Source organism: Dermacentor albipictus, unplaced genomic scaffold (assembly GCF_038994185.2).
Source record: "Dermacentor albipictus isolate Rhodes 1998 colony unplaced genomic scaffold, USDA_Dalb.pri_finalv2 scaffold_15, whole genome shotgun sequence".
Lineage (NCBI taxonomy): Eukaryota > Metazoa > Arthropoda > Arachnida > Ixodida > Ixodidae > Dermacentor > Dermacentor albipictus.
The window spans coordinates 5,254,333-5,266,484 of NW_027225569.1; the positions used below are offsets into that span (position 1 = coordinate 5,254,333).

At 45.1% G+C, this 12,152-nt stretch overlaps 2 protein-coding genes across 4 annotated transcripts in view; one reads left to right on the plus strand and one right to left on the minus strand.

The window, feature by feature from the left end:
- Positions 1-12,152, minus strand: part of LOC135918530 (ipis-1-like) — a 187,602-nt gene that overhangs the window by 63,582 nt on the left and 111,868 nt on the right. The gene's annotated exons all lie outside the window — the stretch shown is intronic.
- Positions 1-12,152, plus strand: part of LOC135918531 (uncharacterized) — a 141,982-nt gene that overhangs the window by 17,926 nt on the left and 111,904 nt on the right. Inside the window, exons 1-2 of one of the 3 annotated variants that reach the window (XM_065452146.2) lie at positions 7,507-7,671; positions 9,483-9,623. The exons of 1 other annotated variant lie outside the window; for it this stretch is intronic. In XM_065452146.2, coding sequence (XP_065308218.1) covers positions 7,558-7,671; positions 9,483-9,623 — 255 coding nt within the window. In that variant the 5' untranslated portion in view covers positions 7,507-7,557. Of the gene's footprint in view, positions 1-7,506; positions 7,672-9,482; positions 9,624-12,152 lie in introns of those variants that run through there. One more of the 3 variants, XR_011509578.1, reaches the window with a different exon arrangement.

Consider the following 12,152-nt stretch of genomic DNA (forward strand, 5'->3'; position numbering starts at 1 on the left):
ATTGGATTGCACTTTGCTCTTATATACAAGTATAGGTTGTGGATTGGTGCCAGTTTCTGCCAGAATTGGGCCGTGCTTGGGCCATTGCTGTTGTGCTGCTTCAGGCCGTTCATTCTGTCCCGTGCGCGTTACCTCAGAGAACTCATTATCTCATTTGTACTTTTGTTCGTAGGTCTCACTGCACGAGTACTGAGTAATGCAGGAATAGTGCTAAGGACTATCTGCTTATGTTGTCGAAGTCATTGTTATCACATAAAAGCTTTTGCGAGGGCACATATTGTGTACTGGTTGCAATATCGACCCCCCGCCTCCACCCTCAGCATTCATTATAATTTCTCCATAATCAACCTGGGATACCAGCGCGGATACGAAGTCGACGTCACAGTTTTGATCTGTAAAATATTATCTAATCATAGGTAGGTATACTTACTGCTAATACTGTCAAATTTATCGCTGTACTAAGAGCCTGGCAAAACGGCAGAGGTATACGACTAGGCAGTTTTGTGACCGAATCGAATACGAATTCAGAAACGAATTAAATTGAATCGAATATGTAATATTTTAGAATAGATTTTTAAGAATTAGTAGCCGTCATAGCAATTAATATAAAAGGGTGTTCACTTTCCTATTCGTAACTTTAGCAAGTTTCTGTCATTACATTTACCTTGTGAAGCATTGTTCATTAAACGGACAGATGAAGCATTAGTAGCAAACAAGTAGCTTCTTCGCATCCACGGGGCTCTTAAGTGAGTGCGAGTGATCGCTTTACAGCCTGTAAAGTACGGTTACTGAAGTGACATACCCTGCTTCCTCATGTTTTGTGCCTTATATTATGCCAGCGGAGGTCAGCACTTACAATATTTTTGCTCAAATTTTAAGTTTATTTGGGCGCATTTAACATTTACAGATATCGGAAACGTATTCGGAAAATATATGTGTTTACGAATAATCTCTATTCGATTCGACAATTGAATCTAATAGGACACTTTTCGATTTGTTATTCGAAAGTTTCCAATATTCGCGCACCCCTAGTACATATAGGCTGCATTTACGACTTCCCTACAACATTGGTATGGTTATCCGTCTGTATGCTTCGTGATGTCAGATAACATTAACGTGACCCGCTATGGTTGCTTAGTGGCTATGGTGTTGTGCTGCTAAGCAAGAGGCCACGGGAATAAATGCCGGCCATGGCAGCCGCATTTCGATGGGGAAGAAGTGCAAATATACCCGCTTACTTAGATCTTGATGGACGTTAAGGAGCCCCGGGTGGTCCAAATTATTTCAGATTCCCCCACTATGGCATGCATCATAATCACATCGTGGTTCTGGCTCGTAACACTTTAATCTTTTTTTTAACTTTAGAACCTCGGAGCTGCTCTGATGAGGTTTTATGGTTTTGATTGATTTATTCATCACAATGTGGAGATCATAGCGCGCAAAAGAAAAATATATCCATCAAACTTATTATTCACAGCATGTGCCTTTCTTTCTGAACTCATTTAAATTTTCAACGCAGTATTAGGGCTCGCAATTTGAAGAATGATGTAATTTCACTGGCGCCAGTACTTTTTGGCGATCTAATATTTATCTAGGCTCTGACTACTGCAGATCGGTTCCTGTAAATCTCATCTCGTGCAGCATCGAATTGATTAAGATAATGATAAATTATTGGCATCCTCTTTGGAATGGGGTGGTCACAAAGAGGCACCTAGCTAGCTTTAGGTATGCAATAATAGGAATAATAGGAAATAATCAGAAGAATAAGAATGGGCTGGGGTGCGTTTGGCAGGCATTCTCAGATCATGAACAGCAGGTTGCCATTATCCCTCAAGAGAAAAGTACATAATAGCTGTGTCTTACCAGTACTCACCTACGGGGCAGAAACCTGGAGGCTTACAAAAGAAATCTACTCAAATTTACGACGACGCAACGAGCTATGGAAAGAAGAATGATAGGTGTAACGTTAAGGGATAAGAAAAGAACAGATTGGGTCAGGGAACAAACGTGAGTTAATGACATCTTAGTTGAAATCAAGAAAACGAAATGGGCATGGGCATGACATGTATTGAGGAGGGAAGATAACCGATGGTCATTAAGGGTTACGGACTGGATCCCAAGGGAAGGGAAGCGTAGCAGGGGGCGGCAGAAAGTTAGGTGGGCGGATGAGATTAAGAAGTTTGCAGGGACGGCATGGCCACAACTAGTACATGACCGGGGTTGTTGGAGAAATATGGGAGAGGCCTTGGCCCTGAAGTGGGCGTAACCAGGCTGATGATGATGATGAAATAATCTATACATGCTTAACAGTCTAGCGTTCGGTCTATACCTCATTGATCATTTCTCTCTACCTTAAAACCTCTATGTCTGCCCTGTATAGCTAGTTCTGCCTGCAATGCTTCTGATTTTATGCGAAGCATATTACGAGAGCTCAACCCAGCTCCTCAGGCGCGGCGGTGTCGCCATGAAATCACGTGACACCGTGACGTCACGACAGAGGAGAAGTGGCTTTGGCTCAACTCTTGCAAGACGGGCTGGGTGGGAATCGAACCAGGGTCTCCGGAGTGTGGGACGGAGACGCTACCACTTAGCCACCAGTACGATGCTTCAAAGCGGTACAAAAGCGCCTCTAGTGAATGCGGTGTTGCCTTAGAAACGAGCTGTTTCTAAGGCGTGCGTCTCTTGCTCAGGCGCACATTTCGTTGCCGCGCCGAACGCTGCTTTGCTCGACGCTCACCGCGTCCAATGCGGGGCGCGTAGTCGCTGCCCTGTAGCCACGGAATAAGACATATAGGAGGTGAAACTCCCGTCAACGCGAGCGAGCGCGGGCGACCAGATAAAGTCACAATTGTTGCATGCGCCGACGCTACCCTATGCAGTGGCGGCACCATGCGGCGCGTCGTAGAAGCCGCAGCGGAAAAAAAAAAGCAGCGCCCGGCAGGCGGCTTCGGCAGCTCCGGCGCTCACTCCGACGGCGCCCGCTCAAAGCAGACGACAACCAGAAGCTGCGTATCATCTTATAGCTGTCATGGAGAAGGCGTTTTATTTTTTACTGTGCTCAAATGGCTGAAGCGTAGCAGCAGTTGCTCTTCGGGCTACAAGCGGTAAAGAAGCGCGCGAGAGTGCCCTCAGTAGAAGTCAGGCGCGCGCGGCCGAACGGGAGCAACACGCTCGACCGGTTGCCCTGGCAACTGAAACGGCTGTAATTTCTTCCCATGCCGCCAGGTGCCGCCAGCATGAAAATATATCCGCGGGCTTGTGACCTTTTCTGGTCGCCGCAAGCAGCGGAGTTTCCACTCCTAAAGATTTCTTGCTCCGTGCCTGTAGCCCATTGTCTTACACCCCTTGGCGGGTCGACGGGAACGCTGTCGCGTTCCACTCTTGAAGGCGAAGAAGTAATGCATGAGTTGTTTCTTCGTCTAGCCGAACCAAATATAGCCAAGCAACAGCAGTTCACCAGGCTAAACAGTGGTTCAACAACTAAAATAAAGGCTAGTATGCTTCGCATCCTGGGCTTAACCTTACCTAAGCCACAGCCATTTTTTAATCTCTTCCCGGTTTTTTTACCCCAACACGCTAAGAATATCTTATTTCTCTCTAATACTGACCGACTAATGCGTCCATCCGCTCTCAATTGCAGCGCTTCTGGAAGGTAGACGTTGCGTACGGGTCTCACTAGCTGAATACATTCGCATTCCATTAGGATGCATGGAGTTGTCTCCAGATTGTTTTTGTCCCGATTTCAGCGCAACCCAAGTGAAGCGCAAAGAAAAGGAGAAGGCAAGCAAGAAGCAATGACAGCCGGGGCGCTTTTATTGCTTGATTTCTTTTTTCCCTTTACACTCAGAGTTGTTTTAAAAACAAGACAATATCATACCGTAACACTTGGACAGTCTGCCATACTCCGAATTTTGGAGCAGCTGTGGTAGTGGTGTATGGGGTCTTTTGGGTGCTGCAAAAACAATGGCCTTGTTTTTGCAGCGGACACATGGCTCATCCTGTAGCGAATGTTTGGTCCCTTATGTTTTTCTACTTACGCAAACAACTCGGGCCTCTAAGAGGCAGGTACTGCCATTGGTGTCATCGTACAGAGTTCCCTCTCTAGTTTCTTTCTTGCCCCTCATGTAAAAGTATTTCTTGTTTCCATCCTTTGCATCTAATTGTCTCTGTTTCTCTTTCGTTTTCATGACACCCGGTTGTCAATGTACACTTTCAGTTACCCTTGCCTTTGTTGCCGACTTCCTTAATCTTTTCATTCATACAGTGTCCACGCTTTTAAAGTCGAAATATTTGTGTGCTCTAGCTACACAGTTCTTTTCATACTTTTTCGGAGTTTTTCTTTCAAACTACCAGTTTTGCTCTGCGTGTCTCTGACTTCAAAAAAGGCGCAACCCATGTCACCCTCCAGTGCCTCATTTAAGGTTTTACCGTGGGCTCCAAAGTCAGCGGGCCTTCCGATGTTTCCGTAACTTCCAATCCCAAGACGATGTCTGATTTAAAGGACAGAGTGGCATTTGCTAAGGTTAGGGGTGGCACCATTACTCCGTTACAGATTCCTCGCAACACGTCGTGTTTATTGTGGCCCCAAAGGGCTCTGCATTTTTGTTATTGCTGCATTGCGCTTACGCTTCGCTTTTAGGTTGTCTTCGTGGATGATTCAATAGATATTTTCTTCGTTGAAGTATACATCCGAGTAGTTCTGTTGCTTCACTATGGGTGTGACTTGTTGAATTGATAGCGCGTCATCACCTTTTCAATAAAAAGCAACATCCCCGTCAAAACGTTGACGTTGACGTGGATGTTGTTTTATCAGCCCACCGCGAAGTATAGAAGGCTTGTGCTGCGACTGAGAGTAAGGCAGATGGATTTAATGTTGTTGATGGCTGTGTGAATCATCCCAAACCTTTCGTTTCCTAGGCCGTAGGTGTAGGTTATCGTATTCCACACCCTTGCGGGCCAGCCTATATTGGGCAGACGGGCAGCCGCGTCAATGAGCGCCTGCGCGAACATAAAAATAACTTGAAAGGAACGCTGCCTCTCTATGGTTCTGCGCGTTGCAGATCTTGTGGGTGCCAACCTTCCTTCGAAAAAACTGACATAATGATCCAGCACAAAGAAAGGAGTGCTCGTGAAAATGCTGAAGCCTTGCATATAGAATGTTTGCGGAATGATTATATATCTGAGCCATCTGTCGTTTTGCTAGATTGTGAAGCGAACTTGCCCAGTAACTATTTGCACGTGCCTTGGATTGATTGTGTATGCAAGTGGTTTGTTTATCCGTGCTTTCTTTTTTGAAGCGTTTTCTACGATAAATTTCAGTTTGACAGCGCTCGTCCTGTGTGCTTCTAACTGTATGTCTTCCTTTGTTTTTGCGCTGATTAATAAGTGTGCATGAAGAAATAAAGGAAGGTAGGCTCAGGTGGAGGTGAGATTACGTATGCTTTTGTTCACGTGAACTCCAAGTATACGTGTTACAGAAGTGTTTTTTTATTCAGCCCTATCGGAATGCAGCCCCAATCGTGGCCAGAAATCAAACCGACGAAATATGTTACATTCAGCAGCAAAATGTTATTGATATTAAGCCTCTGTGGCTGTTTTGGCATATGTGTTTGCTATTAAACGATGTTTTTCATTCTAAAGAAGAAATACCTGCCACAGCTAGGTACTACCACAGGCTGCATTGAGTTAACATTCAGGGCTTCAGACAGCAGCGTCATATGCATCATCTATTTCCTAAAGATACTCGCTCCAATAATATGTTGTAACGACGAGAAACATTTGGTCATAATATATTTCCAAAATTCAACTAAACGCATAAAAACTTTGAAACTAAACTGTGAATACAAGTATTGTACTTTTGCATTAGATGCCGAATTTCTCAATTTCTCAATTCTCACATTCTTGCACACGAGCACAGAGTTCGGACAGACGATTTCTATCATAAAATGACTTTGCCGGTCAGTTGAGTAAGCGTATTCTTGTGAGCACGTATGAGGAGTTACCGCCGATGTTCAATTTCTGTGACATTTCTTGAGTTCCCCTCTGTGCGTGTGTATGCGTGCGTCGTTGTGCGTCTGTTATCGAGCTACGTAGCGTGTGTGTGTCGTTGTGCGGGAGCGCTTGCTCAAAACAGGCTACAAGAACGTATGTGAACCTTAGTAGAAAAATACGCATTACAACTTCTAAACGTCGTCAATAAATGTCATACTTTGCCCTCTTTTGTACAAAAATGCACTTGCCGTTCTTTGGTTTTATTTATTATTTCGGGGCTTTTACTATCTGAAATCTTGTGCCTTTCCGTTGTTCTAAAGACCAACAATTCTTCGACATTTATAAGCTCCTCTGATAACGGCAAGTCGGAAATGGCTACGAGGCACGACGAATGCTATGAAAAGAATGACAAATGAAACTGCTTGGTTATTTGAAAATGTGGCCAAGATTTCCATTTATTAGTGCTTTTCAAAACTAGCTTTTTATAGCAAAGCTTAAAATGAACCTTAAAACAGACCAATTGCTAAACTCTACTGATATTTCTTCTGTGTGCCGACTCACGGTAATTGAAAGTCTCGAGGAGAAGAGCATTCCTTTAAAAAAAAAAGCTGGAGATCCTCGCAGCCACTAGTTGTCGCATAACTGAACAAGGCGCTACACTACAAGCTTGAACCTCTTACCAAGATAGGCACTCTCAAATAACGGTAGCAACACCGTATATTCTGCAGCAATCAAATATTCATGTAAAAAAAATGTATCAAATTCTCGAATCGCGTACATGGATTCAAAACAAACGTTTCTATTCGTATTCAAAATTTAGATTTGTCTAGCACTAATATACCTTACGTACGCGAACTCATTACGTCCGCACAGTGGAAGTAATTCCTTCAGGCGATGCTCCTGCGCATGGTCGAGCGACAGAGAATTTTCGCCTAAGGATGCTCGCTATACACACATGAAGGGAAAGGGGGCGCTGTGGGCAGCAGCCTCTTTTGGCAATCACCGCCTCCGCATGGGACTTCCCTCGGCTTGACAAGATCGGCGCTGAATTAAAGGTGCCCGTGGGGGTCCCGGTTTGCGGCGCCTGCGCAACGATTAAGGAGAGGCGCCCCGGTGTTTATAGCGCGCGTACCAAAGCGACTTGAAGGCGACACGGAGCACCGCCATTATCCAATAACATTCGTCGTCAGGAGGCGCAGAGTAATCGCCAAGTGCCATCGTTAAAACTAGTAACATCAGCCCAAAACGTAAATGAGACACGTGTTGTGCGACAGAGAAGCCGGTGCACCTTCAGCGCGTCTCTTCAGTCTGTTTCCAGTGTTGGTCTTCACGCTTAGTCGCCTTTGAGACACTACAAATACCTGAGAGCGTGAAGCAGCCACACCGCTTCTTTACTAGAGAGAGAAAGAGAGAGATAAAGATATATTAAAGGCGTAGAAGTTAAACAACACTGAGCGTGGCTGGCTACCCTGAAGGAAGAAGAAGTGGAAGGAAACGTGAAGACAAAAAAGGAAAGTGAAATGTTCATATCGCCAAGTTAGGAAAATTGTCAGCGCTGTACCACAGATGGTGCGTCAGTACGGCTGCGTTCAAGATTCCCAGCAGCGCTTTTGCGACCTGCTGCAGCTGCCATGTGCGAGATCATGGTCGTCTCATTTACAAAGGACGAGTGGTAACACGGTAGGTGAGCTAAAGTATATTCACTACCACTGCCATTGCATTCGGCGCTGTTGCTCATTTCAGTCATTTCCACATTGATTAGCGGCCAAGGCGTCGTAGACGGGCATTTTGACATCGCTTGCTCATAGGGTGAGGGCAACAAAATGTCATGACTTTTGTGCTCCTGACACCATTTATATAATGAAGAATACCTGGACAGTCCAGACGTGAGTGTATGGCGAACACAGCGCACGAAATAGGCGCTCGATCTGAAATAGTGCTGCTCACTGCGAAGCTTCTGAATCTACAGCCGATCAAGTAAAAACTCATTTCAATTGGTGGTCGTGCGAGGTATCGATTCCCGTACCTTCCGTTTATCCTTTCGGCGCCACTCTTTTTGCCAATGTTTGGTTATTTACAACAGTGTAATTTCTTTTACACTTATGTATGCGTAAACCTAGTTCCCACTATTCTAGATTTCACCTTTCGGAGTTGACATAAAACAGGCATATTACCTCGCGCTTTCTTTACGATGTATCCCTGGCATAGTGAGGATGTGTGTGAATGTTTTTACTCGCCTCCCATCTGTTATAACGATAAAAAAAAAACACTTCTGGTAGCAGGCTGCACAGTGGTAACAAGATTGAAAGCAGAGTCAGTTGTTGTATGACTGAAGGAGAAAACCAGCTAAAAACACAACGTAAGGAGGAATAAAAGATAAGGAGACGAAGTCGTACTAACAAATGAATTAATATTTAAAGAAATAGGAAACACCATCATGCATTGCTCCAGTGCATGCGGGTACACCACCCCAATAACCAGCGCGATAGCGTAACCTATAATCAAATCAGCCGGTATGCCACAACTCAGGCATCGTAATTCTTTGTCCCTGAGGCTTAAATACACTGAGCTCAACCACATGTTTTCCTTTTTAATAACGTAGCAAGCTTCTAACTTAGAAAGCTTTTTCAGAATTTGTACTTCGGCTACAAACAACAATGGAACAATCAAACACAGGGGTGCACTCGTACTGTTTTGCATTCCTCGCAAGTTCTGACCATCGGTCACCGAAAGTAACATCTTAGGTGTCCCTTTCTACTAACAGTTCTAACAGTTATTCTACACAGTTGTTCTGGAGAACTCAAAAATTTTTTCCAAAAGTCATGCCTGTTGGTGTCCCTCGCTCATTTTTCAACGATTGAATGGAATAGTTTACGTGCCCTGAATAGCATACAAAACACATCTAATTTGGTGCACAATGAAGAAAGTACGGCAAGTGATATTAAACGAAATAAATTTCACCAAATACATAGCACATCTACAAAATACGCATACCGAAAGAGTAATTCATCAGTTTTTTAAACAAAGAGCTTGCGTTTATGAAAAAGGTGAGCATTGTCATCATTACTCATACTGCTAAATAAACAATGCAAACGAATCCGGCAGATCCGACGAGCGGGATGTCGGATCTGCTGGATCAGGACACTACGACAGAAACGCAGCAACAACGAGACTAACAATGGGCATTGGGCGATCGCCTGACCACGTTCAGAGACCTCGCCCAACACTAGAGACTCGAAGGACGCAGATTCCCGCCACTGCACGATAAATTCAGCAGGTACGAGGCCGTACCCTTACGCTTACTGCAAACACAGATACCCATAGCCCGGCCGTCTATATACCACTGTTACCCAGGATTACACCCGAATCATGCGTGTGAAGGGGTGCGGGCACAGAGCAACATTGCGACGCATGCTCTGGGAATGTGTCGACAACAACGGTGCTGATACGGCCGCTGTTCGCGACGCGTGCATTACCGCGGCCTTTACCAGCGCGCAGGAAGCCTCGAGATCGCTCCTTCCCTACGACGCCACTGCTGCGGGCGCCGCCGGGGACTTCCTCCGTCGGCGTTGCCGCTGCTGAGAGGCGGTTCTCAAAAGTTCGGAGTTGGAAGACCAGCTCTTGGCCGTCCGGTAAGCCGAAGACGCCAGCCTTGTCCAAGGACTTTGAGCCGCCTCCTGAGGCCACCACAACTAGTACTGCCAGGCCATTCTTTTCTAAACACATGTTCTCAATCGCCCTTCCGGGACCTAAACATAAGTACATTGAAAGAAAACCGCCATTTATTCAGTGCCTGAACGTAACTCCGGAAAAAATAAGTCCCAAAATTACGGCGACAAAGCAATGGTTTCATGTACCTATCGAGAACCTCACGCAAACGTAATAATAGCAGCGACGAATGTGACCTTTCAAAAGTAAACTAACAAATCCGCGATGCACTTTTCCAATTTTCTCCTGAAGTACGACTCCATTGCTTTTCTACTTCATTCTGTTGAACAAAATTCAAATTTTCCGAAAACCAAAGACCGAAAGAATCTTATAAAACAACGAGGACCAGTAAAACCACGAGTTAATCGTGGGACAAAACCAAAAATGGTAAAGTCGTACTTGCGATGTGGTTAACATGTTCACAAAATTTAGGGTTACATATCACAATGAACACCTAGTTCCTTAGTTACATACTTTTTTCAATAGTCTGCTATCCAAAGTGTATGCGAAATCGACAGGCCAGATTTTTCCAGTAAAAGGCTTCAAACATGTTTTTTTTTGTCATTTTATACGCACATCATTTAAGTGGCACTATTTCGTCACGGAATTAGGATCGTTTTCTAAACTGGCCATATTTATGTCTTTTACAGGAACGAACAGTTTTGTATTGTGAGCACACTGTATTATTTTGGCATTTGTAATACGAGCACAAAGGCCATTTATGCACGCAAGGAAAAATATAAACCCAGGAATGGCACCCTGGGGCATAGCATGGCTTCCTATCTATCTGTCTGATAAACTTCCTATTACATGAACATATTTTGGACTTTCATAGATATAGTTTCAGGAGGAGCGAATAAAGACCCTCTATTACACCACAAACATTTACTTTCTGCAATCGAATGTTCTGAAGCGCCAAATCAAAATTTTTCAAAAATGAAAAGATGTATCTGCTGCTACATTTTATGCAAAAGTACCTGATATGCGGTGCTACTACGGCCGTCAGAAAAAGGGACTTCACGCTTTTCGTTAAGCAAAGAGAACAGGTTGCCTCGAGCACTACAATCAGATGGAGTTCAGTTATTGGGTGAAACGAACAACTATGCAGCACAGACAAGCACAATAATAGTACAAAAGAAACGCATGAGCTGTGCGAAATGTACATAGATATTTTTTTACATCTGTCATAAATTTTTGTAGCCCCCGTTATCAAACTTCCCACGTTTTCATTCCAAAGCCCCAAATTTTAAGTACCATAGATTATTCAACAGAAATAACACGCGCCGCAAGGTTTGCCGTTCCGCACCTCTCGAAGGAAAAGACGGGGGCGGTTCGGTCGCGTAAGAGCCGGAATGTGTGGAGAGCCAGGTCAACTGTGCTGTTCCCCCCCCCCTCCACTTCACCCGGCCTGCCTTCCTTGTGTCGGTGGCGGAAGTTCGTAAATTGCTTCCGCATTTAAGACCTCCCTATAGGGCCGGACGTCTCGCTACGATGTACAAGGAACTGAATAACGCAAACTATGCTATGCGGGAAGCTCAACGAAGGGATGGAAATAACATCACTCTGTGACGGTGAAAAGAATTAAAAAGGAAACCAGGCTTTGCACTAGTAACGTACTGGTGGGCAGAGAAAAATGTAATAAAAAATGGCGATTGAACCAATCAAGCCTTTCGGTTCTCCGAACTCAAACTCCTGCCTTGCGCCCACACTATGCGAGTGGACAAGCGACAACAATGAACCGATTCCCCCAGCCCACGTTCCCTCACTTCAAAGCGGCTCCGCGGGTACTCGCATGAATGACGATGGCCATTCGCTAGTGGAAACACGCGTATGCAGTAGGGCACGCGTCTTTGCATTGCAGTAAGCTACCCCAGCCTTCCGGCACCGTGTCCGGCCTTGAATTGGGGTTGGGGGCAAAAAAAAAAAAAGAGAAGAAAGAGTAGTCGCCTCGAACGCCCGTAAACAACGTGGCAACCCGACACCCCCTCCGTCTCCCTCCCCTCCCCATCGCACTTGGTCCTAACGCTCGGTTCTAACTCTCCGCATATATATAAAAAGCGTATGAAGGTACGCTTGGCTTACACACACACCTAAAAAAGGGGAAAGCTAGAATCAGCCATCCCTGGTTCGTTCACCTTTTCGCTGTGCTGACGCTTTGTCAACAATCCCGTCCTGTGAACGAAAAACGTATGCTCAAGAACGGTCGTCTGGAAAACACTTCGCTGTCTTGCATTGAAGAATCGCCTAGACGTACAATGTCTCCCGTGCTCCACAAGGCACGCGAGTTGGTTGTGTGGAACGAGAGAAGAATGCCGTTGAAAAGAGAGCGTAACAAAAGATTTTTTTCTGTCCCTGACTCAATCGCTTCTCTCGCGTGGTTCCCTATTTATTTTGGGAGGGGGTAGGCGTGGGAGGGGGTAGGCAGTTCGGCTTCCATGAATGGGAGATTGCGT